The 27575-nt window shown below is 30.8% G+C and overlaps 3 protein-coding genes across 5 annotated transcripts; 2 read left to right on the top strand and 1 right to left on the bottom strand.

The window, feature by feature from the left end:
- Positions 1-1128: 1128 nt before the first annotated feature.
- On the bottom strand, positions 1129-7602 carry LOC130671540 (elongation of very long chain fatty acids protein AAEL008004-like). The gene is made up of 4 exons (XM_057475493.1): positions 7402-7602; positions 5394-5645; positions 3545-3788; positions 1129-3471 (listed from the first exon to the last, which is right to left on the bottom strand). The coding sequence occupies exons 2-4, from the start codon at positions 5643-5645 to the stop codon at positions 2999-3001; spliced, it is 969 nt and encodes a 322-aa protein (XP_057331476.1). The 5' UTR covers positions 7402-7602; the 3' UTR covers positions 1129-2998.
- An 8403-nt stretch (positions 7603-16005) lies between these two features.
- LOC130671543 (probable U2 small nuclear ribonucleoprotein A') lies at positions 16006-19506 on the top strand. Its single transcript, XM_057475499.1, has 4 exons — positions 16006-16257; positions 16430-16470; positions 17306-17882; positions 19131-19506. The coding sequence occupies exons 1-4, from the start codon at positions 16176-16178 to the stop codon at positions 19172-19174; spliced, it is 744 nt and encodes a 247-aa protein (XP_057331482.1). The 5' UTR covers positions 16006-16175; the 3' UTR covers positions 19175-19506.
- Positions 19386-27265, top strand: LOC130671542 (odorant receptor 4-like). Of its 3 annotated transcripts, XM_057475498.1 has the most exons (6): positions 19386-19520; positions 22201-22524; positions 22597-22989; positions 23050-23254; positions 26691-26846; positions 26916-27263. In XM_057475498.1, exons 2-6 carry the CDS (start codon positions 22379-22381, stop codon positions 26955-26957), a joined length of 942 nt encoding a protein of 313 aa, XP_057331481.1. In that variant the 5' UTR covers positions 19386-19520; positions 22201-22378; the 3' UTR covers positions 26958-27263. The 3 variants fall into 3 exon arrangements, with proteins under 3 accessions (XP_057331481.1, XP_057331480.1, XP_057331479.1); XM_057475497.1 differs by lacking the exon at positions 19386-19520 and having other exon boundaries at positions 21253-22524; positions 26955-27265; XM_057475496.1 differs by lacking the exon at positions 19386-19520 and having other exon boundaries at positions 21329-22524; positions 26916-27264.
- Positions 27266-27575: the final 310 nt, after the last annotated feature.

Raw genomic sequence — 27575 nt, 5'->3', positions numbered from 1 at the left:
GGGGGGGGAGGGCGAACAATTTGAAAATCATGTTGTCACGACATGAGCGTAACGCTTATGATGCATTGACATGAACGAGTGTGATAGTCGCTATGAGCCGTAGGCGAGCTTAGAAAATACTTTAAAAATATTTATTTCAAAAATCTATGAGATTTTTGCTCATCATGTGAGTAAAGTAGCGCGTAGAAATTAATACGATTCGTCTAAGTTCGGGTAGTCCGAATCTTTCCGCTCACCGTCATTTTTTTCAGCCATTACATCTGTCATTGTTTACAAAATTTAAAAATAAAAACAAGTAGATGGGGACATTCATGTTTATAAAATCTTGTAAAAATATTCAAATAAATTATAATTGTGTAATTACTAGGTAAGTGCATAGTATTATTTTTCTATTTAACGGTTTCTATTAAAAGTTTAAAATTTTCCCGCAATTACGCATACACCGAAGCGTGAGACTTTTTCTTATCACGCGGGTATTGTTTTACGGTGCTCTAATGTGGGTGCTGAAGGGTTAACAAGTAATTATTTATTATTGATAGTCAATGAGAAACAATTTCAAATTAATCTATTTCTGAACAATAATAATTATTTCTATCATTCTATATCTACTTTGAATACAATTGTGTTTTTCTTTTAAAGACTTGAACATTAGAAGGGATGAATCTCAGGACGAAAATACCTCACATTTTGTGGGTGAAAAATTCTTTAAGCTCCTCTAGGATTCGAACCCACGTCTAGCCAGTGATCAAATTCGAGAGTCCTAAACCTTACGCCTTAGATTGATTGCAAAAATTAATAGAAAAATGGTACAGTTGGCCTCGGAGATTCCCAATCTAGCCAAAGGCTACCAATAGATGGTGTCTTGTAAGTGGCACCATCTATTAGACGCTTCTATTATACTAAGCTATTTTTGGGGGGTATATTGGCCCTTAAAAAATGATGTTATATCTTCGAAAATATGTCTTTTGTTTTGTATAAGATTTATAAGCATATTCACAGTTGATGTCAAGTGTCAACAAAATTTTTACGGTGAATTCCTCACTTGTTCTAATTTTTATTTCATGAATGTTATCGATTTTATGAGACTTCAAAATAAAAAAAACTTTTTTTTAAAAATTATTTTCCATTCTGACTTTCAGAAGGTATCTTTTATTTATTTTTTTATTATTTTCCTTTTTTTCGGGAAACATTTAAGACAGAGGTTTTATACTTAAGTATAAATGAATTGAATTCAAGGACCTTAATATTGTAATAGTAGGGTAAGACCACCAGTACCCAACTCCAAACCAGTAGCCAGCCACTTCATGTTAAATTATATCTATATATATTTTATGTTAAAGCCAATGTTAAAGTATATGACCGGCTGGCTAATGGTTAAGGGCTAGGTACTGGTGCTTTTACCCTACTTATCGATAAAATATCATTACAATCTTTACAAAATAAATTTTTACCCTGTTTATCCACAAATGGCTTTTTCTAAAATTATTATAAAACAAATTTATTTTTTAATTATACAAAATTTATCGTTTTATTATTTATTATTCAACAGATAAATTATTAATTACAATATTAAAACTATTTATTTTTATGAAAATAAAAAACTTTAAACTAAGTATATATATTTCACTAACATCTTACATGTAAAATATAACTTAGTTTTTTTTAGTACATGTCAGTATTCTCTTTCAGTCGTCAGTTCCCTTATTAAGAAAAGTTATTTTAAATGATTAAAAACAATTTGGAATGATTTTAAAAAATTTGAATCGACTAATACATATCTATGTATATATACACAGTAAAAAACGAATCGTCAAAGTGTAAAAAAAACGTGTGTTAAAATTCTGAGTGTTGAATTTTTAACACTTTTGTGTGCCAATTCAACACACAGTATTTATCTTGTTTGAACTGCCGCAATTGATTGATTTTTTAACACACAAAAATGTCATTTTATTTGAAAATAACACTTTTCATATGTTACTATCAAATCAACACACAAAATATGTTAAAAATAATGTCGGCCATCACAAAAGAATTCTTGGAAAATTTTTATTTTTAACGTATACGTGTGTAACTTTTTTTTTGTCACATCAACCGCGAAAGTTGAATTTTCAAGCGACATGCAGAGGGCGCAAACTATACGATTTCTGGCAATCTATAGTTTGGTTAACTTCCCTCGAACTTGTATCGAAAAGTAACTTCTCTCTCTCTATCTGTCTCTACATTTCTACACGATTTGAAACATTTTTGACTGTTTCTCTCTCAAATTCAACTTCCGCCGTTGATATGACAAAAAATTTTGTTCGATACTTTATGCTCAAAGGTAGGGACCCTGACCTTCGCTTCGCTCGACCGGATAACTAACTCAGTCTTGATAAGAAAGCGCCCATAGCCTCAAACTCGTGACGTCACTTCAAGCCGTCAGAATCCCTACCGTTCCGCATACGTATCGAAAATAACTATTAACACTCACAAAATGTTAAAGTAACATATAATCAAATGTAAAACGTTCGTTTTACACACAGTGTGTGTTGATTTTGATGAATCCTTTTTTAGCATGGATTAAATCATTTTTCTTAATCAGGGTTGCTATGAAGGCTTAAGTTATTAATTGATGATCCGACTCAATTAAAATAATATTATATTATATCGCCTCCATAATATTATACTCTATCACCTCCACTTAAAAGCTTACTTTCCACAAGAAAGGAAAACAGTATGGATATTTTTATTCCATAATATCATAAATAATTTCTTTGGGTCCGTAATTAAGAATATCTTAATTATAAAATATGTGACTTGTATGTACTTTGTAAGCACTTTGCACTCATGATACAGAGAACAAATGAAATTGAAACTAGTTAAAAAAGGAAAAAAAAATAATAATGTATATCTATTGTTAACAAATGTCCCAGATAATAAAGGAACGTAGAATTTATACAATAGAACTGGAAATGTATTAAGTCACACTGATAAACGTTTTGTTATTTTAATTGATTCATTAATGACTGTTAATAAAAACACGATTTCTTAAACTATTGTCAATAGCCAAGTCATTAGTTAATTTGTACTCGTTAGAATAAATAATACCGTTTTCTTTTTTTGATATCCGCGAATTATGGTCATTGTTATTGTATATTATTGCAGTCTTTTCCTCTTTAATAGATGCAGGCATATTTTTTAAATTTTTCTTAGTATACGCTTGGACATAGAAGGTCTTAAAAAGGTAAAAAAAGAGAATCGAGTGAAGTCCGATCCACCAAACAAAAGCCTTGGGATAATCGCACTTAGTAAATAAAAGCTGGAATGCGTGTACCATTACAAGAATAAACTGTACCATCTGAAGAGCTGTCAAATATTTTTTCCACCATAAATATGGCTGTATTCGAGGCCCAAGGGCAGCAAGTAAATAGTATCCGTACATAACTATGTGTACGAATGTGTTGAGCAGTCCAAAGAATGTTGAATGACCACCTAATACATTTATATTATTAAGAAATTGATTGAGAATTTAGAGTAAAAAAATTTAAATACAAAATAAAATTACCTGGAGTAAATTTAACACCAAACCACGTGGACATGGGCATTATTCCGTGATGTATAACATGGAGGGTAGAAATTTGGTTGTTCTTTTTTCGAAGTACGAAGAAAATAGTGTCTGCGAATTCTGTAAATTTCGACATATAATACCACCAACAGCCTCTTGCCATTCTCAAAGCTTTTGGGTTTCTAGAATAATCAACCGGCTGACATCTGAACGAATAATCGTTCCACCAACCACTTGCTAGACTCTAAGAATGGTAATAAAAATGAATTAGTTATAACTCAACAACTACAGACAAGTATAAACATACACGCAAAAAAATAAATGATAAATTTTATTCGGATTTTCAATTCATTTTTTTTGTTTGAACAATAAACCCGCATCAAAAAAGGTAATTCATAAATAATATAATATTGAAAGCGAAAAAGTATAAGAATGATTCTCTAAAATATATTGATATGAAAAAGAAAATAGTGACTCTTGGTCTTTAAATTTTATTGTTAAAAATGATCAAATACGTCATTTTGCCATATAGATATGGTCACGCATCAGTAATACTTTAGGTTAATTCTTTCACATACATTAAAAGCTTACAAACACAAGTAAAATTTTATTGTTTCAAACTATAAAAACCGATGCGCTTAAGATATACTTTTTGACAATTTGAAGAAAGTAATAATTATATACCGTTGTACATAAAATCAATTGTTCGACATTGAAAATTTTATTTATCATGCTGAATGTTTTTTTACTTTCCCGAGTCGAAATTTAAAACGTATCTCAAGCGTCTTGGGCGTTTAAAGCGTATGTCAAGCGTCTCAGACGTTGCAAGCGTGATTGAAACATTTCAGCTCAAAAACGTAATAAATGCAATTTTAAGCGCTTAAGTATGGAATAAGTGGGAAGTTGCAGGGATGGCCATTAGGGTCAACCGTTTTCCCAATTTTTTTTCGAGTGGTCCATTATGCCCCATATATCACATATTGGCCCGAAATATCATAAAAACATCATAGAGGTCATAACTTAACGAAAAATGGGAAAAAAAATTTTACCTAATACCCAGTACATGACCTTTCTAATTTTGATCGGAATTAAAAAATTATTGAAAAGTTTTAAACACACTCTTAACGCCTGAGACATCTTAATTTACGTTTTAAACGCCTGAGACGCTTAAGATCCGCTTTGAACGCCTGAGACGTTTGAGATACGTTTTAAATTTCGACTCGGGTTTTTACTATAAACTTAAATGTTCCAAACATCGAATGTTGAAGCTGAAACGTTAAATTATTATAATTTCATTTTTTTATCTACCGAACAGTAATTTCTATTACTCGTAACCTGATTTATTTACATATAAACTAAAATTTCAATATGTAAATTGAGATTATTTTAATATATTCAATAAAACCACGAAATTACTGTTTGAAATGATATTAAATTGTGACCACATTCTAAATTTTTAGTTATCAATTACTAATTTTTATAATTCATTTTTTTGCGTGTAATATATAAGCCGCTTAAAAAAACCGTTGAAAAAGTGTTGGTTATTTTCTAATTTTTGAAAATACAAAGAAAAATAGTATTTTACACACCTAGGGAAGTAAAGTAAGAAATGTCTCAGATCACATGTAATTGTTGGCCGAGGCGAAGCCGAGGTCAACAAACATGTGATCTGAGGCTTTCTTATTTACTTCCCGAGGAGTGTATACTATTTTTCTCCTCGACGGAGGCGGAAAGCGGCAACTTCGTTTTGCACAGCGGGACGAAAGTTGACGCTTTCCGCCCGGAGGTGAGAAAAAACTTTTTCAACGATTTTTTTTTTCGCGGGAAAGTTTAAGCTGTTTTTAAATACCTCATAGAAAAGCCAAGCTGAAAATATTACTTGAAATAAATTATAAACTATCATAGTTCGTCTTAGAGAAAATGGTTTACGATTTTCCATAAACTTCGGACCAATAACTTTAACAAAATAAGCGTAAGAAATACAAATCACAAGTGTAGGAAGTGGTCCACTCATCATGAACCAGTCGTTGACTCGTGGATCTCCCTTTTTATTCATCAAGTCATGATAATTTTCCGATAAAGTTTGCCACCACCCCACCATCTGTAATTAAAGAAAAAACACTTCAAATTTTATAATGAATATGGAGTATATACATAAGAAAAAATATGTTACTAGAATTAAATAACAAAAACAACGAAATATTCTATAAAAAAAAGAAAAAAAATCATTCTAAGGCCAATGTACATTACACAAAAAATTGATAGACCATTTTACAAGAAACTATTTGTCAATTTCGAGAAGGTTTTAAATCTAGGTTGATCAATGACGAAGGTCTACAAACTTGCTATCGCGTAATGCGTAACTATTTTTAAACCCGATTAACTAATATCTGATTTTCTTTCATTCATTCTCTCCTTCACTTGGCACGTGATTTTGCAATCTTCGGAAGCTGAAAGGAAAAGTGGAAACTTGTTTCTACAACATTAAAATAGTCATCTATAAAACTATCTTTTGAATACGATGTAAGAAGTATATATATATATATATATATATATTTTTTTACTTAGAATTTTTAATAAAGTAAAAATAAAAACATTGTAAAAACCGAAATAAAACTGCAACAAATGTACTTTCAACAGGTATTTGTTACAATGTTTGTTCTAAACGACTTGCAAAATTATTGAAGGTGTATTTCCAAGGTTATTCATAAATAAAATAGAAGTAATGTTATCATTATCGATAATTGCACTAGTTTATTATATACATTGTATCAGTATAACTTGAGTGCTGTAAACAAAACAAACAAGACAAAGTGGATTCGTTATCAAGAATGTAAAATACATTAACCAGTCTCGTAATGCAGAAAATTTAATGTTTCAATTTTACACAGTAAATAAATAAATACATATAGGGTAGAGGTACCGTTTTTGGTCACTTTAGGCCCAGTTTTGGACACTGGAAAAATTTTAATAAAATAATATGTAAAATACACAATGACATAATTTATTTTCAAAAATATGCTCAAAGATACTTTTATCCCACTATTAAAATGGAAATTTCATTTTATACTTTTTTATTAATTAAAATAAAGTATTCAATGTCCAAAAATGGAGCAGTGGCCACAAATTCTACCCTACTTCTACCCTATATATTAGGTTGGTTAAAACCATAAATTATTTTTTTTTATAATTAGTCTTAGAATTTCGGCAACAAATACCAAAATTTAGATTCAGTTAAAATTTCAGCCCTTAATATTAATATTGAAAGTTGAGCTCAGGATATATTTTGTAGGGAATCAACCGCTCTACCAAAAAGGCGTCCAATTATTTTATGATCCATCCAATTTTTCAAAAGTTACGTAAGCTCAAAGTTGAATTCATAGTAAATTTTAGTATTATCTGACATTTCTGGCGAAGTTTTAAAACTAATCGCATGATGTTGTAGGTCCTCATTTGTAGATCGTTTTATTTTCCACAAAGTTTCCAAAATTTTCAAAAGTTCTTCAGTTATTTGCATTTAATAGTAATCAATTAGAATCGGCCAGAGTACGATTTCTTGGATCAAATTGACTTTTGAATGCAAATAACTAAAAGCTATTACGAATTTCGATTTAAATTTCCGTCAAAGAAATCACATAATAGTTCAATTTACCATGGATTCGACTTAGACCTTCCACAACTTTTGAAAAATTGGATGTATCATAAAGTGATTAGACACCTTTTTGGTGTATTCGATTCTCTACAAAAATATATCTCATGATCATCTTCACAATACGCCTTTACTAAGTTATAATAAGTTATCCTATGTTATCTAAGTTGTTATAAATATGTATGGAGTTTTGTTTTTCATTAATTACCTTTATTTCTGTTCTTAAACGAACTATATCAACTGTAGCGCAATTATTGCCGTGACAATGGATAATTTTTACACAGTTTTATTTTTGATTAATATTTTTGAAATAAAATTTTTAAACTAACAAATATTTATAAAATGATAGTATTGTTCATGCAATAAATGAATTTTAGTCTGACATTCAACGGACAGTAGTCAACTGACTTATTGAAGTTAAGACAGAGCCTTATATCTCCTCAGTGGGAGAAACGTGACAAGGTAAAGCATATAGTGTGGCTATACAGTAATTCCCCACCAACAGATAATTCCATCTTTACGTCGATAAAACGTTTCATATCATTTTATTTTATTTTTTGTTAATTTCATTCAATTAAATGATAATTATATAAATATACTTTTTTTTACAGTCATTTAGTTTGTCGCTTATTTCGTAAAAATGTAATAAGAATATCATAAGTTTATAGCCATTCTATCTCAGGTAAATACTTCGAGATATTTGTAGATCTTTCTGGATTTTCCTGCCCTACTTGTAATTATAATTCGCGCGCTCTTCTCGCTTCGCGCGCTTTATCTATGCTAATGCTGTATGTACGATGATGTTTACTATTTACTTACGAAATTCATGGAATCAGTAAAGTATTTGTCACTAACAAAAAATGAAGTGAATCTACGAAATTAGCTGTTTATTTTTGTTGCAAAAAAGTAAAAAAAACGGAATTTTTTAGTGAATATTTTTTTTCCACGCAAAAAAATGAATGATAAAAATTAGTAATTGATAACTAAAAATTTAGAATGTGGTCACAATTTTATATCATTTCAAACAGTAATTTCGTGGTTTTATTGAATATATTATAATAATCTTAATTTAAATATTGAAATTTAAAGTTTATATGTAAATAAATCATGTTACAAGTAATATAAATTACTGTTCGGTAGATAAAAAAATGAAATTATAATAATTTAACGTTTCAGCTTCAACATTCGATGTTTGGAACATTTAAGTTTGTAGTAAAAAAGTAAATAAACATTCAGTATGATAAATAAAATTTTCAATGTCGAACAATTGATTTTATGTACAACGGTATATAATTATTACTTTCTTCAAATTGTCAAAAAGTATATCCTAAGCGTATCAGTTTTTATAGTTTGAAACAATGAAATTTTACTTGTGTTTGTAAGCTTTTAATGTATGTGAAAGAATTAACCTAAAGTACTACTGATGCGCGGCCATATCTAGACGGCAAGATGACGTATTTTATCATTTCAAACAATAAAATTTAAAAACTAAAAGTGACAATTTTCTTTTTCATATCAATATATTTTAGAGAATCGCTCTTATACTTTTTCGCTTTCAATATTATATTATTTATGAATTACCTTCTTTGATGCGGGTTGATTGTTCAAACAATAAAAATCAATTGAAAATCCGAATAAAATTTATCATTTATTTTTTTGCGTGCATAAATATACACTGTAAAAAAATCTGGGGTAAGCCCAGGCGGTGTAGGTGTTAAAATATTCGGTGCTAAATTTCAACACCGAAAGCGGTGTTGAAATATTTTTCGGTTTTGAAAATATTTAATTTTGTGAATACTTTTACTTACTAGATCACTATAGTTGAACAGTGTTTTTATTATTTAATTAAGTTATGGGGGATTGAAATGGTGGGCTTAAATTAGGTAATTTTTAAATAAATCATGTATAACATAAATGATTATTTAAACAAATACATAGCAAAATTGAAATTTCCTACAGTTAACTGTCAACATATACTTGATGGATTAATTCAAAGAAGGAATCAGCACTCCAACTCATAAAATCTCATTGCATCAACCGAATACTTAATTCAAAAGATGTCGTTGGATTGTCACCATAGAAACGTATCGAGAGTTTACATCTGCATGTTGCTATTTTCGTAAAGAAATACATGAATGACATCAATTACAAATTCTTATTGTTATATAAGATAATATAAAGTTTGTTTTTCTTTTAAATCGTAGAACTACATATATGTTTTATCTTACAGCCCTTAGGGAACCAAGATTTCACTATCGAAAAATATAACAAATAAATAAATTGAATAATAATAACAACAATAATACCTAATAATAATAATAACAACATTGGATAAAAAAAATTAATTGTTACTTATATAACAAAACCAATACCAAATAATAAAATGGTTCAATTATTCAATAAAAATATGATTTAATCCATCAACTCTTCTACGCCTTACGAACTCTTCAACAACCCCCACTGTTCTTCTACCTCTTCCATCTCCCTAACCATTAATTTGACGTCAAACTTCCCCTGATTAAAAAGATTATTTGAAATAGTTTACAATGTTAAATGTCCATAAGAGGTATGATTTGAAATTATTTGAATATGTGTAATTACTTAACATGATTTGAGTTCGAATTACTACAAATCATCATTTTTGATTAGGGCTAGAAACAGAGCTTCACTATTGATATGAAAAAACAACCAACATAATCTTCAAGAAATACTGATTAAAATAGTCTCAAATTAGAATCAGACAAATCTTCACTGATTTTTTCAAATAGTAAGAAAACGATTTGAATCAATTGATGCTTTTACCGGTTGTCCAAAACAAAAAGTTAGAAAAGCCAATTATTACTTTTCTTATAACGTATACGTTCTCGTAATGTTTATTGGTTTATTGGTTAAATGAGCTAAATTTATTCAAAAACTATTTTTGACAATGCGTTCTAAGCCCTTGTAACGGAAATACCGCAGGTAAACATTTGAAAAACATCGAAGCTGTCTATCCGTAGACATGATAATTAACCAGCTGAATGAGAGGTGGACTACCTCGATGTTCCCGTAAAAAACCTGAAATTCAGCACTGTCTCGATGTTTTAATATATAATTGATGCAGTGCAAAGAGAAATGCAGTTAGTCGAAGGACTCAGCAGAGGCCACAGGTAAAATATTGGGAGGGAACCTAGACTGTTGTTGATCATTAAGAATTAATGGCATCCCAAAATAAAGATTTGGTTTCCGTGAAGTGCTAAACTACTCTTTTGATTGCAGTTTCTGTGTCCTTCCAATATTTTACCTGATTCATTATTATAATAATCATATGGAGGTCAATAGCTGGCGGATTTCGTATTTCTACAATAACGAAATTTTTTAAAAAAGGTTTTCTTCGGATGACTTTTATCATAATCTATGGGTTAATTTCAAAATCTAATCAGCTACAAAGCTCTGAAAACCGCATCAAGTGAAGTTCTGAAAACCCCATCGAAATTTAATAATCTGTTTAAGAGATATAGGTGTCAAAAAATTTCAGAAAAGTGTTTTTTTCTAATAAAATAAAAATCGTTAGATCGATTGGTGTAGAAATTTCATCAGCGTTAGAAGCTAAAAAAACTGCGTTAAATACCAAATTAAATATCAAAATCGCTTGATTTTTATGAAGATATCGGTGACGAATAATTAAAGAACTAACAATTTATAATGTAATTTCCTGAATGTTGTAAAAATTATATCGGCTCCACCGGTTTGTTTGAAATATTATCAACAGAGATTTCAAAAATCGGCGTTTTTTACATACGGAAAACAGCAGTGAAAAAATTACAGTTCTTAGTGCAAAAACAGAGCCCTTGTATGAAAACCTTCAAGTATTATAGTTTGCACTGTAATAATTGAAACTACTTTGTGTGATAAAGTAATTGTAATTATAGATGCCAATTTAATATTAGTTTATAATCTATAAGAAAACCTGTTACTGAAAAAAGTCTTATATGAAACTGTAATCATTGCTACGTCTCAGAAATAATGTAAGTTTTATTGTTTTGAAGTAGAGGGACTTTGCTGATATTCAAAACTATAATAAATCCGGGAAATACGTTTAATTTTTCCACTATTTTTTTTCCGTGTATTTTTCTCATATATAACGCTCTGATCTAATTCAAAGTCTCACTAAACTTTCCATCGAAATCATTGCTATTGCTCCTGTCCGACGTCATTGATTTTATCAACATGACTGTGAAAAAAATTAACATATCGCTATTATTTTTCAATTATCTTCGATGTCTTGGATTTTCAGAGTGTATTATATAATGCAACTTTTTTTGAGCATGAAGGCTTGGAAAATACCAATTCACTCAAGAGTATTGTCGTTTTCGAAAAGTTAAAATAATGTTCCAGAGCTCAAAGAGCTCCAAACACGGGGAAGTATTAGAGCTGGCTTGCAGTGTCAACGTTTTCCAGATTTTTCCTACTATAGGTAGGGGAAGGGGGGGGGGGCAAAATGCACCTCCCAAAATTTTTAACATGAAAAGTGTTTGGGGCGGGGAGAGGGGCAAAATGGGACACTGTGACAGAATGGTCCTCCCAAAATTTTTGACATTAAAAATTTTTTGGGGGTGGGGGTAAAATGGGCTGCCTAGACTTTGAAAACCTACGAATATTTTTTAGCCAAACGGGTTCCTAAAACTTTTTTAACAGAAATAATTAAAGAATTATGATAAGGGGCTTATTGAAGGAGGGTTTATTTGAAACATTATATGTTTTGACACGAAAATTCAATTTTTTCGAATTAATCGAATAGTAATTCAACAGGAAGCTTTGAATTAAATTATTTTAAAGTCCAAATCTTCTCTATCAACTCCTTTTTATGCTGCAGTAAAACTCATAAATACATAGCAAAAAGTTTCAAAATATAAAACAAGCGAGAAACATACATTGATTTTTGTTGGGGGCCCGTTTTACCCAACTTTTCAGAATTTTTTAATTTTGATAGACACAGCAAAGTTACATCAAAAACTCGGCAGAAGGAAAAAAAAGTGAAACAAGCTGAAAAACTCACATTCTAAAAATTTTTTTGAGGGGGGCCCATTTGCCCCACATTTTTAAATTTTTTATTTTTAATGGACAGAACAAATTAAGGTCAAATACTTGGCAAGAAAGTAAAAAAAAATAAAACAAGTAAAAAAAGTGCGGATTTGAAAATTTTTTTCTTAAGGGGCCCATTTTGCCCCCCTTCCCCTATATCAAACGCTAAATACAGTAATATAACTTTCAAAAAAGTGTTTTTTATCAATAAGCAATAACCACCAAATTTCTTAATGACTAAAAAATTAAAAAACAATTAATAAGTTTAACTTTTTTTTTTAAGTCTGATTTAAATTTTTGAACAAAAGTATTGTACCATTTTCCGATTGACTCTTGTGAAACCGTCTACTTTCTTTAATGTAGGAATGTATAGAATATTTAAATGCGGAAAACAATAATTATATGTCTATGAAATATTATCTTAAGTTTTAATCAGGAGTGTAAACCCCGATCATAATAAGAAAATTCCCGATGATTATACAATTATCAGAATAATAGAATATTGATCGTTACAACTATCAACATAAACGTGATTCATCTCATCTCATATCTTATAGCACAGTCGGAAATTACAATTCCTCAGCATGAGTTTCCCATATATACAATATTTTTTTTACAGAATACATTAAAATTTTGATCCTTTGTAAATTTACCAGTTTATTGAGATATGTCGTTTTGAAAATATTATTTTATGGTTGTAAAAATGTTTACAATGTATTATTAAATCTAAAGAACCAACTAATTAACTATTAAATATTACGTAAATTTTTGTAGAAAAATCTAATGACATATCGAGTGTAATAGTTGGTCTTCTTAATAAGTAACAATTATACATTTATGGTGCAATAAACTGTTAAGTAGCATAATCTAGTTCCTACTGCATTTATATATTTTTTTTTTATTCATAATTAGTTTCAAATTTATACAAAGTAGGAAAATTACTTTTATAAAGAATTTTAAAAAGTTAAATTGTATCTGAAAATATTTTTCGGTGTAAATATTTCACACAATGAGATGTTTAATGCAGTTTACTAAAGGAAAAAAAAAATTAATGAAATTTTATAAATTAGCAATAAATTAAAAGCGTAGTGGACTTTTTTCAAGGTTATAAGAAGGAGGGATTTATGATTAGTTCATCGATAATACTACTACAGTGATTGTAACAAAATAACACTGAGATTATTCAGTAAGAATCCAATGTAAATGAAAATGAAAAAAGTTGATTTGGACTTTGTACCTGTCGATATATATATGTATATATCCGCAACATCGATTTACTGATCTTAAGGAAGCTTCTAGGCGGTACTTTGAACATTACTTTAATCATGCAGTCGTTAATCGCCAACTTATAATAATTACGCAATAAAAAATGAATCAATTTATCATATAATACGGTTTGGATGACTTTTCCTGTGAAAAAATGACATTTAAAATTCATTGTAGTTTTTTTTTTGTTTGCCTGATGTGTAAAACAGGTTTTGACGACATTTAAATCATTCATTTACAACAGAATTTACCGGAATATAGAATTGCATTCATATCATTCTAAATGAATATGCAAAATCTTGTGAAATTAACATACCGAAAGTTTAAGCAATTCTAGTATAATAAGTTAAAACTTTATAGACTATAATCATCATTTGCTAAAATCCTTGACTAAACATCCGGTAGATTTGACCTTGCTTTTTTATTTTATTAAAAAATTTTTTAATCAATACAAACACTTCCTTGAGCTGAAAAAGTATTCGATTTATCGACAGCTTGGATTCACTGTTCAAAATATCTCAAAAATAAAGATACGGAACTCTGGTTAAAGACTACACGGAGACAAATTTATGGTTACAATTACAATATTTATGGGAATGGTTCCCATAATGCATGGTAACCGATTTTTTTGAAATATTGATTATAGCAACAGCACCCATGTATAGAATAGTAATGCTTACCCTACACGGAAAGAAATTTATGGTAACAATTACAATATATTATGGGAATGGTTCCCATAATGCATGGTAACCGGTTTTTTTGAAATGTTTATTATAGGAACGGCACCCATATATTGTAGTTATCATTACTATAATATTATAGTAATCGCTACCATAATATCATGGCAACCGTTACCATAACATTATGGTAATCGTTACTATAATATTATGGTAATAGTTACCATATATTATGGTAATGGTTGCCATAATACATGGTAACCATCACCATAATATAATAGTAATCGTTACCATAATATCATGGTAACCATTACCATGATGTATGGTAACCATTACCATAATATATGGTAACCATGACTATATATTATGGTAATGGTTACTATAATATTATGGTAACCATGACTACATCATTATGGTAACCATTACCATAATATATGGTAACCATCACCATAATATATGGTAACCATCACCATAATATATGGTAACCATCACCATAATATATGGTAACCATCACCATAATATATGGTAACCGTTACCATAGTATATGGTAACTATTACCATAATGTATGGTAACCATTACCATAATATTATGGTAACGTTTACTATAGTATTATGGGAACGATTACTATGATATTATGGTAATAGTTACCATACATTATGGTAATGATTACCACCATATATTATGATAATGGTTACCATAATATTATGGTAATCATTAGCATAATTCTTTCACATGCGATCTGGGAACTGTTACCATAATTATAGGAATTATTCCCATACTTATGGGAACTTTTACCAGAAAGTATGGACCTATATCCCATAATTCCAAGTAATCATTACCATAACGGTATGGGATGATATTTCATAAACCTACTAGGAACGGTTACCATAAATTTCTCTCCGTGTAGTTGTGGGTTTGAAATTTGAAATTTTTTTCGATTTCCATAAAAATGAATTTTCTGGCTATATCCTCAAATAATTTTTGAACCGAAAATGATAACTCAATTCTGTAAACAGTATCTCAAAATTTGGACGATTAGCTTTAATTTTCACTGTAACACATGATTTTTTTAAACATCTTTTCTAACAATTTGATGATATCGAAAATTTCAAAAAAAATGAAAAAAGCTTATTTTTGCAGCTTAGTTTTCTAATAACTTCTAAATGATAAGGCATAACTCATTTCCTTGAAATTCATGTTTAATCTTACAAAATAAGTATTAATTACACTATTGTAGCTTTATTGTATTTTCATAAAAAATATACCTTTCCATTCCGGGTAAGGCCGGATGGCTCTTTTTTAATTTTGTTTCAATTTCGTGCTTGTGTCCCGAAGTTCTTTTTTTGAACTCAAGAAAATTGATACGTTGCAAGCTTTTGGGTATTTACCAGGTAATAATCCCTCTCCAATAGCCACCTTAGCTGCAAGTTGTCATCAACTTGGAATCTCAACTTGACTGACATCTGCGGTCGGTACAAATGGTAAATTGCCAAGAAACATTTAAATTTTGTGGCCTCCCTGATAGCCAAGTTGGCGATAAACTGGCGTCAAACAGCCGCAACCTGTCGCCAAGTTTTAAAAAAAGTATTCAAAATGAAAATATATGTCGCATACTTATGAATTTCAATTACGAACAAATTTTTCTTACCAATCATGGCCATTGAATTACCAATATTTCATTTGAAATACTCTACTACACTTCTTGCGCACAAAAGATGCGCAGAACAGTTATTCGCTCGGAAGGATAGAACACGAGACACCATCTGTTTCAAATTTTGGAAGTTTACTGCAGTTGTATCTTGTAACATATATCATATATCATATATCATGTCATACTTGGCTGTATTGTGCATAACATTCCTCTTATTATTAAATTTCATACTCGGTTTATGATTTGATCAGCTGTATAACTTTTTTGAGACACATAATCTTTACAAAACCTAGTAATAGTTTGCTAGTAATAATTACTTTAAAATGGTTAAATTAACTACTGAATTAATCCAACAATCGATGCAATATATAAACCCTGTACGAGACAGAGAGTTGGACCTTCGAGGTTAGTAAAACACCGCCACTTTCGTAAAAAAAAAAAAAAAAAGAATATTTATATCTTCATTAAGACGTAAATCATGTTAATAATATAAAGACAGAATACGCTTTATTAATAGTGAATATAATCTTGTAATTTAATTTAAAAAAAAAACTAAACTAATTTTTTTTTGTTTTAGGTTATAAAATACCGACAATTGAAAATTTAGGAGCAACTCTTGTAAGTTGATAAAAAATTTATTAGTAATTTTATTACACTGATAGCAAGATTTTCTGGTCAGAAAGTTGGTGTCAATTAGTTGCGATCAAGTTGTCGACAACTTTCAGCTTTTGTAATTGTTGACTACAAGTTGTTCCCAACTTTTCCAGAAAGTTGGCGACAATCTACTGCCGCAACATGTCGCCAACTTGCTGATAAAATTGGAGGCAACTTGCCTTCAATTTATGGATATGTCAATTTTTGCGGCCAACTTGATGACAATTTACTGCAATAAGTTGTCGCTAGCTTGACTATCAGGGCTGATAGCAAGACTCTGGTCAGAAACGATGTCAATCGATTGCTATCAAGTTGACGACAATTTCAGCCTTCGTAACTATTGACTGCAAGTTGTTGCCTCCCAACCTTCCTAGAAACTTGACGACAATCTTCTGCCGCAACTTGCGGTCAACTTATAGAAATGTCAATTTTTGCAACCAACTCGATGACAAGTTACTGCAGTAAATTGTCGCAAGCTTGACTATCAGAACTGAAAGCAAGACTGGTCAGAAACTTGATGTCAATTTATTGCAATCAAGTTGACGACAATTGCAGCCTTTGAATTTGTTGACTACAAGTTGTTGCCTCCCAACTTTCGACAATTTAATGCCGCAACTTGTCAACTTTTTGATAAAATTGAGGGCAACTTGCTGTCAACTTATGGAAATGTCAATTTTTGCGTTCAATTTGGTGACAAGTTGCTGCAGTAAATTGTCGTTTGCTTGCCGTCAACTTGGCTATCAGAGAATGTACATGAAAATGATTATTATTATTTAACTTACTTTTCTTTTTTTCTTAGGATCAATTCGATACAATTGATTTTTCGGATAATGATATAAGAAAATTAGATGGATTTCCATTCCTAAAGAGAATAAAAACTTTATTTTTCAACAATAATAGAATTGTAAGAATTGCTGAAGGCTTAGAAAATTACATACCTAATTTGGAAATATTAGTACTTACTGGAAATATGATTCAAGAATTGGGAGACTTGGATCCTCTGATTCCTCTTAAAAACCTTCAGCATTTATGTTTGTTGCAAAATCCTGTATCTGCTAAACCACAATACAGACAATATATAATATACAAATTTCCTCAACTTCGGCTCTTGGATTGTCGTAAAATAAAATTAAAAGATAGAACAGAAGCTGTTGAATACTTCCAAAGTAAACGAGGTAAAGAAATGGCACGAGAAATAGCTAAAAAGGCAAAAATGCAAGCAGCTATGGGCAATTCTGATAAAACAGTAATGAGTGCTGCTGAAAAAAGTAAAATTAAAAATGCCATCTCTAATGCGACATCTTTAGATGAAGTAAGACGATTAGGAAAACTGCTTCAATCTGGAAGCCTTCCTAATGATGGAGCTCAACAGAACGGTAATCAAAATTTTTTTATAATTATAATTAAAAATTATAGATGATAGAAAAGTTAAAATATACTCTACCGCTCAAATGTATTTGGCCGCTCAGGAAAAAGTATCTTGTAAAAGTTTGAATGAATGAAACTTGATAGTAATTTTAATTATTTATTAGCAAATTATTAGACGTATAACAATACGTATTTTCCGGTGAGATACAAACTTTAGAACCTAATAAAATTGTTTTAATAGATGTATTGCTTGTAATACAAAGAAAAATTCAGGTAGCCAAATATTTTTGAGCGGTAGTGAATATAGTAATAAGATAAAAGCGGTGACACGACCGATGATCCAAAGACAATTGATCCTTGCGACGATTGATCCGCCGATAATTGATATGTCGATAACTGATCTACGCGACAATTAATGGTAATCACAATTTATTCATACACAATTTGTGTGTGAGTATATTTTTAAAATTACACGCACACAAGATTAGTGAAAAAAGGGCGTAATTTTTAACATTTATTTGTGTATGAGTATATTCAACCGCGACAATTCAACTGAACGACAGTTCAACTTAGCGACATTTTAACTGAAAATAATCTGGACCCCTTATTTAGGTGCCCTCTTATCAGGGATTTTTTGTCGGTTGAAATGTCGTACGGTTGAAGTGTCCTCGGTTGAACTGTCTTTGGTTTAATAGTCGCGGCACCGAGTTGGATATCCCTGGTAGATTTGAATTACGATATTAGGAAAAACAGTAAAATATTTTACGGTAACTTACGGTATTTTACGGTGAATTGCAGCATTTTATGGTAAAAGTACAGTAATTCGCCGTAAAGTTTCAGCAATCCTGCAATATTTTACTATGAAAGTGCGGTATTTTTGAATAAAGGTGGAGATTTACTGGAAAATTACGGAATTTTACCGTAAAATAAAGTATTTCACTGTGTTGCGGTAAAAATTCCACAAATTGCGGTGTATTGCCGTAAATTGTCATATTTTTACCTAAATTGCGGCATATTTGCAGTCAAATATTGTAATTTACCGTACTTCGGATCCGCTCGGGATAAAATTACAAATTTTTTTTTTATGGATTTAAGAAATTACAGACTAATCACTGATACATTTTTTTTTATAACTCCCATGATCGTACCGGAACTCGTTTCTGAGTTTTAGCGGCACGCACATTGTACACTTATTTTATAATATACATATATATATATTGATTATTGAGTAATTTTTTAATAAAAATTTTTTTCAGGAGCCAATGGCACTGTTGAGGCTATGCAAGAGGATGATGATTAAGTATAAAATAAAATAAAAATTTTTTCATGATAATAAAAACGATTAAAGTCACACATACAGTAAGTACAGTGGATCATAAGAATATTTCAAATTGCTATTGTATTAAAATAATAGTGTTTAAGCTAATAAGATACTTTACTACACACAAATATAAAGTTTTACGATAGAAAAAAATAAAATTGGCTTATTAAATTAAAAAAATAAAAATTATCTTACATATTTGATGTTAAAATAATTAATGTGCCACGAAGCGATACGACTGGTATTAATAAATGTTGATAATATATTCTTGTCTCTGTTCTGTCTCTTTCAGAAATAAACTTTCAGCATTAAATTCTATTTGAAGGTAATGAAATATTTTCTTTAAATTCTATTGTTTAAATATTACTGTATATTGTACATAAATTTACCTTTAATAAATTTATATCATTTCATAGAAATATTATCTTACGTTTCATTGAAATAATAATATTATAAGATGATGGTTTTTTCTTAATCCAAATTAAGATCACTCCTGTTGAAATTTTTAAGTATTATGATAATTAAGGAGGGAAACGGGTCTGAGATACAAAAAAAGAGCAGATTTTTGGGAATTTTTTTTTTTTTTTTTGAGTACCTTCGTTATTGAAATTCTTGAAATTTGTGACACCGTTAAGCATCATGTCAAGAATGTTCTGCTAAATTTTCATAAAATAATATTGAAAACTAAGCCAGTGATAGTGGGGAGAGTCGAGTCACTTAAAAAAAAAATCGGTCTATAAGTTGACCCTGCGGGCCAGCCCCAAAACTTCCCACTGTTTTCGAGCTCGTTGAGCTCGAAAACACTATTGTGAATACATTTTCAAGCTCTTCGAGCTCGCAAATACTTTTGTATGCCATTGTTTTGTAAAAAACCATTTTTTAGCATTTCTTTCTCCCACGATATCTCGCGAACGAATTAACCGATTTCGATGGTTGAGGCGGCAATCGACGCGTTTTGTCAAGTTCTAAAGCTGACCAAATTTTGGATTTGATTTATCGAGTCGTTTTTGTAATATTTCAGGAAAAATAAAAAAATTTTTTTTTTTTAATTCTTTCGACAACGGTTTCTCTTGAACGAATGAACCGATTTTGATGGTTGACGTGGCATTCGACGCGGCTTATAAAGCTCTAGAGCCCAGTCCATTTTGGAATCAATTTATCGAGCACATTGAAAGTTATAAAAAAAAAACATTTTTGAAAAAACTTTATTTTTGGAATATCTCTGAACGAGCCCTACCGATCAAGCTCAATTTTCTCTCGGCTTCAAGATATTGACAATCCGCGTCGAATGACACCTTAAAGTTCAAAATCGGTTTATCCGTTCAAAAGATACAGGTATTTACATACGTACGTACGTACGTACATACATACATACATACATACATACATACACTCGGACATCATCGTGAAATTAGTCAGAATAGCTCCCTCGGACCTCAAAACGTCGACATCTGATGGAAATTCGATTTTCGTAAATCGGACCGAAACCAATAACTTCCCGAATTTTTGAAAATTTACAATTTTCTTAGCGGGAAGTTAAAAAAGTCTCTATGCCGTAGGCTGGATAACTCATGACTGCCTCACTTGAAATCAAAAAACCAAAAAGATTTCTTTAGTAGTCCACTGACTTTACTCTTACCCGTTGTAGAACCTAATTTGCTAGTGGAATTTTATTGTTCTATTTTATATAAAAAAATTCGTAGATTACGAAAATAATAATAAAAAAGCTCAACTCCCCCGCGTTTTTTAAATAAATAATAAAATTACACTAGGGTCGCTGAGACACCGTGGATTTTCATCAAATAACTTATATATATTACTGTAAAGCCCTATTAAAATTGGTATTGTATTAAAAGGCGAAAAATTCTGAATTAGAAACCACAAAAATAAACCCTTTGCAGTTTATTATATTCGCGAAAAAAATTAATCAAAAAAAAAAAATTATTTGTTAACGTTTAATCACGCGGTCGGTCACAAAGCATCAGTAACTGAGGTTATTTATAAGTTTATCGTAGATCTGAACGGAAGATATTTTTTTATATAAGCACTCGGCGCGATACCGACATGGTCTGGGTTCGAATCCCAGTTCGGGCTATCTACATTTTTCTCAATTTATCTGTAAAATGTCTTATTGAGAAGGTTGATTGTAAGCTTAGGTTTCACTATATCGCGTGCCAAAAAGTAAAAGGACATTGCTACAGGTTAGTAGGGAATTATGCTAAAAGACGCATAAAAAAATTTTTTTTTGCCATTAGTTTTAAAATTTTTTGAAACGCAAAGATCTGTAAAAAAAAAAAAATTGGGCATCCTTAAGCTAAAAGTTATAATTCAGTGAATTGTGACCCATTGATTGTAACCAATTTTATTTGCCACGAAATTGAGTTTACCTACCGGATGTTACTCCCCTTTGACTTCTATTTACTTCCTCAAACCCGTGTATTCTTTTCTTTTTTTCTTGACTTCGACGCCGCTCGACGACCCTAGAAAATAAAATGAACATCAAAAAAAAAGAACCGACAATAAATTACAACAATTCAAACAGTTACAAATCGTAACACTAAATGATTATTTGACTTTTGTACATCAAAGGCTCACATTTGTACAGAAGTTAAACGCAGTTGAATATCATGCGCTCGTTTAACTCAGTGACAAGTCTTATAATCGATAGATTGAATTGTCTTTGTAGAAACTCTGAAGACTGCCGAAGACTGAGGGCTCCAAGTTGACGCAGTCGATTCGCGCAGCTCATAAATAATCTTATTTATTATTAACTTGCTTTCTACAATATACGGTGAATTGCCCCTTATTACACAATTACGCAATTTGCATAATTTTTGTCAGCGTCGATTATTATAATGACAAATTTTCAAAATTTACGGCGACGAATATTTAAAATCCGAGACAATGCACTAGACACTCTGACGTCTGCGGACGATTTACTGGTGACTAGACCAGACTTATTTTCATACGATGCAAGTCTTGGAATTGAACTTCTCTCTCCTCAGTATTCTTGGAGTCTGGAAACCTCGACATTGGCATGGAATAAAAGCAATTTTTTATCATATTTACCGATCGATTGTAGTAATAATCAACCACTTTCTCTTACTGTCCGGGATCTTGGACCTCGAATTCAAAAATGTTGATCTCGATGCCTTTGTCGATAACTTGTCGTTGATCTTCGCAATGATCGTCGTCCGCCAGAAAGTCATCTGCATGATTGAGAATCGCTCAAGCATTGCTTATGTCCTTGACTCGCTCGGAAAAGGTCCTTTTAAACTCCGAGATCATCAAGAGGAAGTCATTTTCAAGCGATTCACTGACTTTATAAGGTAAATTCAAATCCACGATTCGAATCCCGGCCACTGCGTTTTTAATATTTCATTATTTTTCCTTTTTTTCAGAAACATTATCATTTATTATCCATTAGTAATTATGAGCACACTCATGACATATTCTGCAGGGCACATGTCTGTCATGGAGTCACCGAACGTTCTCCCGTACAACGGGTGGTTTCCCTATAATTACTCGCGCACAAATAAACTCTACTGGGTGACGGCTGTCTATCAACTTTACTCTGTATTCAGCATGTCGACTATTTATTTGATACTAGACTTGTTGCTACCCTGCATAATGTGCTACATGTGTGGGCACATTCACATTCTGAGATATAGGTTTAGAGTAATGACAGAAAAATTGAAAATTATGGTAGAAAATAATAATCCACAGGATGAAATAATAATCGCTGAACGTAAAATGATGGCCGAGTGGGTCAACTATCATATTGATATTTTGAGGTTCGTAGTATTTTTTATCATAAATGGAGAAGAAGAAAAAACAGATTTTTTTTTTTTTAGTTTAGTTAAATTTATCAATGAAATATTCTCAAGCGTGATATTTGTGCAGTATACTGTAAGCTCACTTCTCCTTTGCACAATCGCGTATCTGCTGTCACACACAAAACCGGCGACGATGAGTTTCGCTGGTAACTTTGCATTTATAACTGCAATGTTTTTTCAAATATTATTGCCGTGTTATTGTGCTGATAAGTTGACTATCGAGGTGAGTATTTTAACTATAGTGCATTTCAAAGAAAGGAGAAAAATTTTTAAATATTTCTAAAGCAAAATTCATAGGGTTACTAGTTTAGTAAGTAAAATAATTACAGAGTAATGCATCGTATAAAAATAAACGACAAACATACACTAATGGAAAAAATTAAAGGATCAAAAAAAAATTCTAAATTTTTAGGCGATTTTCAACAGGCTCTAACTTTGAGAGAAATGGTCGTACAAAAAAAAAAAAAAAAAGGAAATTGTAGCTCCAAGTATCTAATTTTTGGATTAGAACTTCAAAATTTTTTAGCGTCAGCAGTTTTTGAGTAATCTTAGAAAAACCAACGACAAAAAAATTTTCAAATTTAAAAAAATTTTTTTTTTTGGTCTCCGGGCGTGGAAAAAAATTATTTTTGCTTAACCACTATAAGGATCGGATACCTTCATTATTCAGCTTTAATTTCTTTTTTTATGGACCTTGATACGTCCACTTCTCGCCGAGATATCGGTCTTCAAATGGAAAAGGATCCTTTTGTCTTTGATTATAGATATCTCAGAAACCAATGATCGCACAGAAAGTTAATGGTGGGTTTTAAAAACTTGAATAAATTCCCTTCAATGATTAGCCATTGCTTTTTCGAAAAAAAAAATTTTTACTATCGTCACATGAATTTAAAAATGCAACAAAAAAAGGGCTTTTTGTGGTTTTTTGGAAAATCAAGCGCTGAAACGAAAATATTGTGGAAATCGATAATGTTGACTGTGCATTTTACAGTTCAATATGTCCACAAAAACCCTGCAGAAAGCCAAATTAATCCAACCAGCCGTTTTTTTGTTTCACGCTATCAAATTTTTAAAAAAATTAAAGGATCACGTTTTTTGCTCTGAAAAGCTCATAATCTTTAACAAGATGAAAACAAACTTTTTTTCGGAGCTTTGTCCACAATTTTATTGCAGACAGTGCTTAAATTTCCAAAAAAGAAAAAACTTTTTTTTCGAAAAAAAATTTTCAAAAAAATTTAATGACTGGGAGATCAGTAAAATCACGGAATGCAGCAACGTAAACGTGCTAAAAATTATTGGGTGTTGGTTTTGTAAATTTCCTAAAGTTATTCCAAAAAAATTTTTTTTGAAAAAATTTTTTTTTTGAAAATTTTTTTTTCGAAAAAAAAGTTTTTTTCTTTTTTGGAAATTTAAGCACTGTCTGCAATAAAATTGTGGACAAAGCTCCGAAAAAAAGTTTGTTTTCATCTTGTTAAAGATTATGAGCTTTTCAGAGCAAAAAACGTGATCCTTTAATTTTTTTAAAAATTTGATAGCGTGAAACAAAAAAACGTCTGGTTGGATTAATTTGGCTTTCTGCAGGGTTTTTGTGGACATATTGAACTGTAAAATGCACAGTCAACATTATCGATTTCCACAATATTTTCGTTTCAGCGCTTGATTTTCCAAAAAACCACAAAAAGCCCTTTTTTTGTTGCATTTTTAAATTCATGTGACGATAGTAAAAATTTTTTTTTTCGAAAAAGCAATGGCTAATCATTGAAGGGAATTTATTCAAGTTTTTAAAACCCACCATTAACTTTCTGTGCGATCATTGGTTTCTGAGATATCGATAATCAAAGACAAAAGGATCCTTTTCCATTTGAAGACCGATATCTCGGCGAGAAGTGGACGTATCAAGGTCCATAAAAAAAGAAATTAAAGCTGAATAATGAAGGTATCCGATCCTTATAGTGGTTAAGCAAAAATAATTTTTTTTCCACGCCCGGAGACCAAAAAAAAAAATTTTTTTAAATTTGAAAATTTTTTTGTCGTTGGTTTTTCTAAGATTACTCAAAAACTGCTGACGCTAAAAAATTTTGAAGTTCTAATCCAAAAAGTAGATACTTGGAGCTACAATTTCCTTTTTTTTCTTTTCTTGTACGACCATTTCTCTCAAAGTTAGAGCCTGTTGAAAATCGCCTAAAAATTTAGAATTTGTTTTTGATCCTTTAATTTTTTCCATTAGTGTATAATATAAGAGATGCAAAATTTTGGCACCCACAAAATATAAAAAATTACAAATTTTTAAACCACATATATATGTTAGGGTGATTCGTTTTGGGCGAACATTTTTTTTTGCTCCTATTACAAAATATTTATCTACATATCAAGAAAAAAATTCACTCTAAAATTTTTCGCCCTTAATCTTACCTCAAAGTAATTTTATTTTGAAGTTTTTCCATTTAAAACGCATAGGGAACCTGACTATTTTTTTTTCAACTCTCTATTGCTCAGCCGCATTTCTATTTATTGGGTCGCCGTTTGCGGAATTTTCTGAGCAATCTAATGCTATTCAAAAGTTTCCGTATCAATTTTACTGTGACTCTATTTTTTTTTTTACTGGTTCTGAAAATCATTTTTTTAATAATAAGGGTTTTCAGTTGATATTGACTAAACAACGAAATTTACCGTAAAAATGCAAATAATGAATAGGATGAACTAAATTTATATAGTCCTGAGTAAACCTACTTGTTTGAAATGCTATGGTCTCACAGTAGAGCCGGACTATGTTGGCCACCTGATGGAAATTGAAATACACACGTGCTAAAATTACTATGGCCACAGTAAAATCGACAATGGTTGCAATAATTTGTGATGGTTAACATGATCCGGCTCTACTGTGAGACCATAGCATTTCAAACAAAAATAATTTCTCCGTGTACCTTCATCAGCTATATTTAATCGACGTATTTACATAGATCTACATAGATATAATCATGCATAAAAAAATGTGTGTTTGCGTAGACTTGACTAGCTCTATGTAGATCTATTTTGATCTACTAGGATCCCTGGTGGGTCCACATTACGGTATTCGAAAGAATTTAGATATTTTAGGGTGAAATACGGTACTGTACGGCAAAATTACGATATTTCACGGAAAAAACAAGGGATTATCACCGCAAATTTGCGGTCAAAAAACGTTAATTTACCGTAAAATTGCAGCAAGCCTGAGATATTTTACCCTAAAGTTAAGTTGTGTTGCATTGTAAGCACTGTAAAAATACATTTCTGTAACGTACCGCAAAAAAGCGGCAAATTTACCGTAAAAATACCACATTTTACGGTAAATTACGGCAATTTACTGTAATCTGGATTCGCCAAGAACATAGATCTACACGGGAAAAAATAACTGTCGCTGCAACAGGACCTGGCCCTGTAGCAGCTACAGGACTTAGTTCTGTTGCAGCAACAGGTATATTCCTGTTGCAGCCACAGGTTATGCCTGTTGCAGCAACAAACCCATGCTACGAGAACGTTCCTGTTGCAGCAACATTTCTTTTTTTTCCGTGTACGTATATCTAATCCATTTTTTCAGGGGCTGTGACTTTTATTCAAATCTTACATTGTAAGGTTTGAATCTTAATTCTAATGATTGCTACATTATCAAATAAATAAAGTTTTCAGATATATCTACGGCCATATATGATTCGAATTGGTATTACTTGAGTAACAATATTCGCAGATCAGTTGTAGTTATTCTTCGTCAATCTTACCGACCTGTTGCAATGACAAGCAGCTTCTTCATAATTTTGTCCCTTGAATCCTTCACCAAGGTAAATTCATTATTCATTTCATAGTCAATTTGTTTGCCAATAATTATAATTTCTCATAAATTTTAAAAGGTCATAAAAGTTGCGTACACAATTTACAATGTATTGCAGTGAAATGTTAAATATATCTAACGATAGTTGATATTAGAATGAACAAAAATATTTACCGAAAGTATGGAACGCGTAATACGACAATCAAGGAATCAGCAGATGTCGAGATTTTTAGGACCTACGAAGCTGTTTTCCTTACCCTTGTAATTTTGAGGACGCTGTGAAATCGCTGTAAAGAAGCGGTTGAAATGCTTTTTGAAGACGGCGTTTTTTGTGCAGTCGCGACACCAGAGTCGCAACGCGTTTTCGCGATGTTTGTATGGTTTTTTTACGTTGTTGTCACGGTCTTTTTACGACCAAGAAGAAAAAAATTTATGTACAGTAATTATTTACGAAATAAATAAAAAATAATTACAATTGGATATTCGCATATTCTAATAGATTAAGAAGCAAAAACAGAATTTTACTCCCCAACAATACTGTCATCTAAAAAAATAATTACGACTTCAATGATGACTAATAATTTTGATTTTAAAATTTTATTTGTATGTAAATGATGGTTCACAAATCGTTCTGCTGTTATTCTTACAATTATGATGATAATATTCAGGTCTCAGCAAATAAATAACAATGAATGTTCAGGTTGCTTAAGATCAGTGACTTATTTGATGTTTAAACTAT

Source organism: Microplitis mediator, chromosome 7 (genome assembly GCF_029852145.1).
Source record: "Microplitis mediator isolate UGA2020A chromosome 7, iyMicMedi2.1, whole genome shotgun sequence".
Lineage (NCBI taxonomy): Eukaryota > Metazoa > Arthropoda > Insecta > Hymenoptera > Braconidae > Microplitis > Microplitis mediator.
The sequence above is the reverse complement of the archived record's forward strand: the minus strand, read 5'-3'. Positions and strand labels throughout refer to the sequence as shown.

Coding starts and splice junctions, on each gene's coding strand:
- LOC130671540 (XM_057475493.1), bottom strand. CDS start 5,645: ATGGTGGGGTGGTGGCAAACTTTATCGGAAAATTATCATGACTTGATG. Junction 3,789..5,393: donor CAGCTTGGCTTTTCTATGAG/GTATTTAAAAAC, acceptor TACCATTCTTAG/AGTCTAGCAAGTGGTTGGTG. Junction 3,472..3,544: donor TGGTGTTAAATTTACTCCAG/GTAATTTTATTT, acceptor TAAATGTATTAG/GTGGTCATTCAACATTCTTT.
- LOC130671542 (XM_057475496.1), top strand. CDS start 22,166: ATGCAAGTCTTGGAATTGAACTTCTCTCTCCTCAGTATTCTTGGAGTC. Junction 23,255..26,690: donor CTGATAAGTTGACTATCGAG/GTGAGTATTTTA, acceptor AAATAAATAAAG/TTTTCAGATATATCTACGGC. Junction 26,847..26,915: donor CCCTTGAATCCTTCACCAAG/GTAAATTCATTA, acceptor AAATTTTAAAAG/GTCATAAAAGTTGCGTACAC.
- LOC130671543 (XM_057475499.1), top strand. CDS start 16,176: ATGGTTAAATTAACTACTGAATTAATCCAACAATCGATGCAATATATA. Junction 16,471..17,305: donor AAAATTTAGGAGCAACTCTT/GTAAGTTGATAA, acceptor TTTTTTTCTTAG/GATCAATTCGATACAATTGA. Junction 17,883..19,130: donor TGATGGAGCTCAACAGAACG/GTAATCAAAATT, acceptor AATTTTTTTCAG/GAGCCAATGGCACTGTTGAG.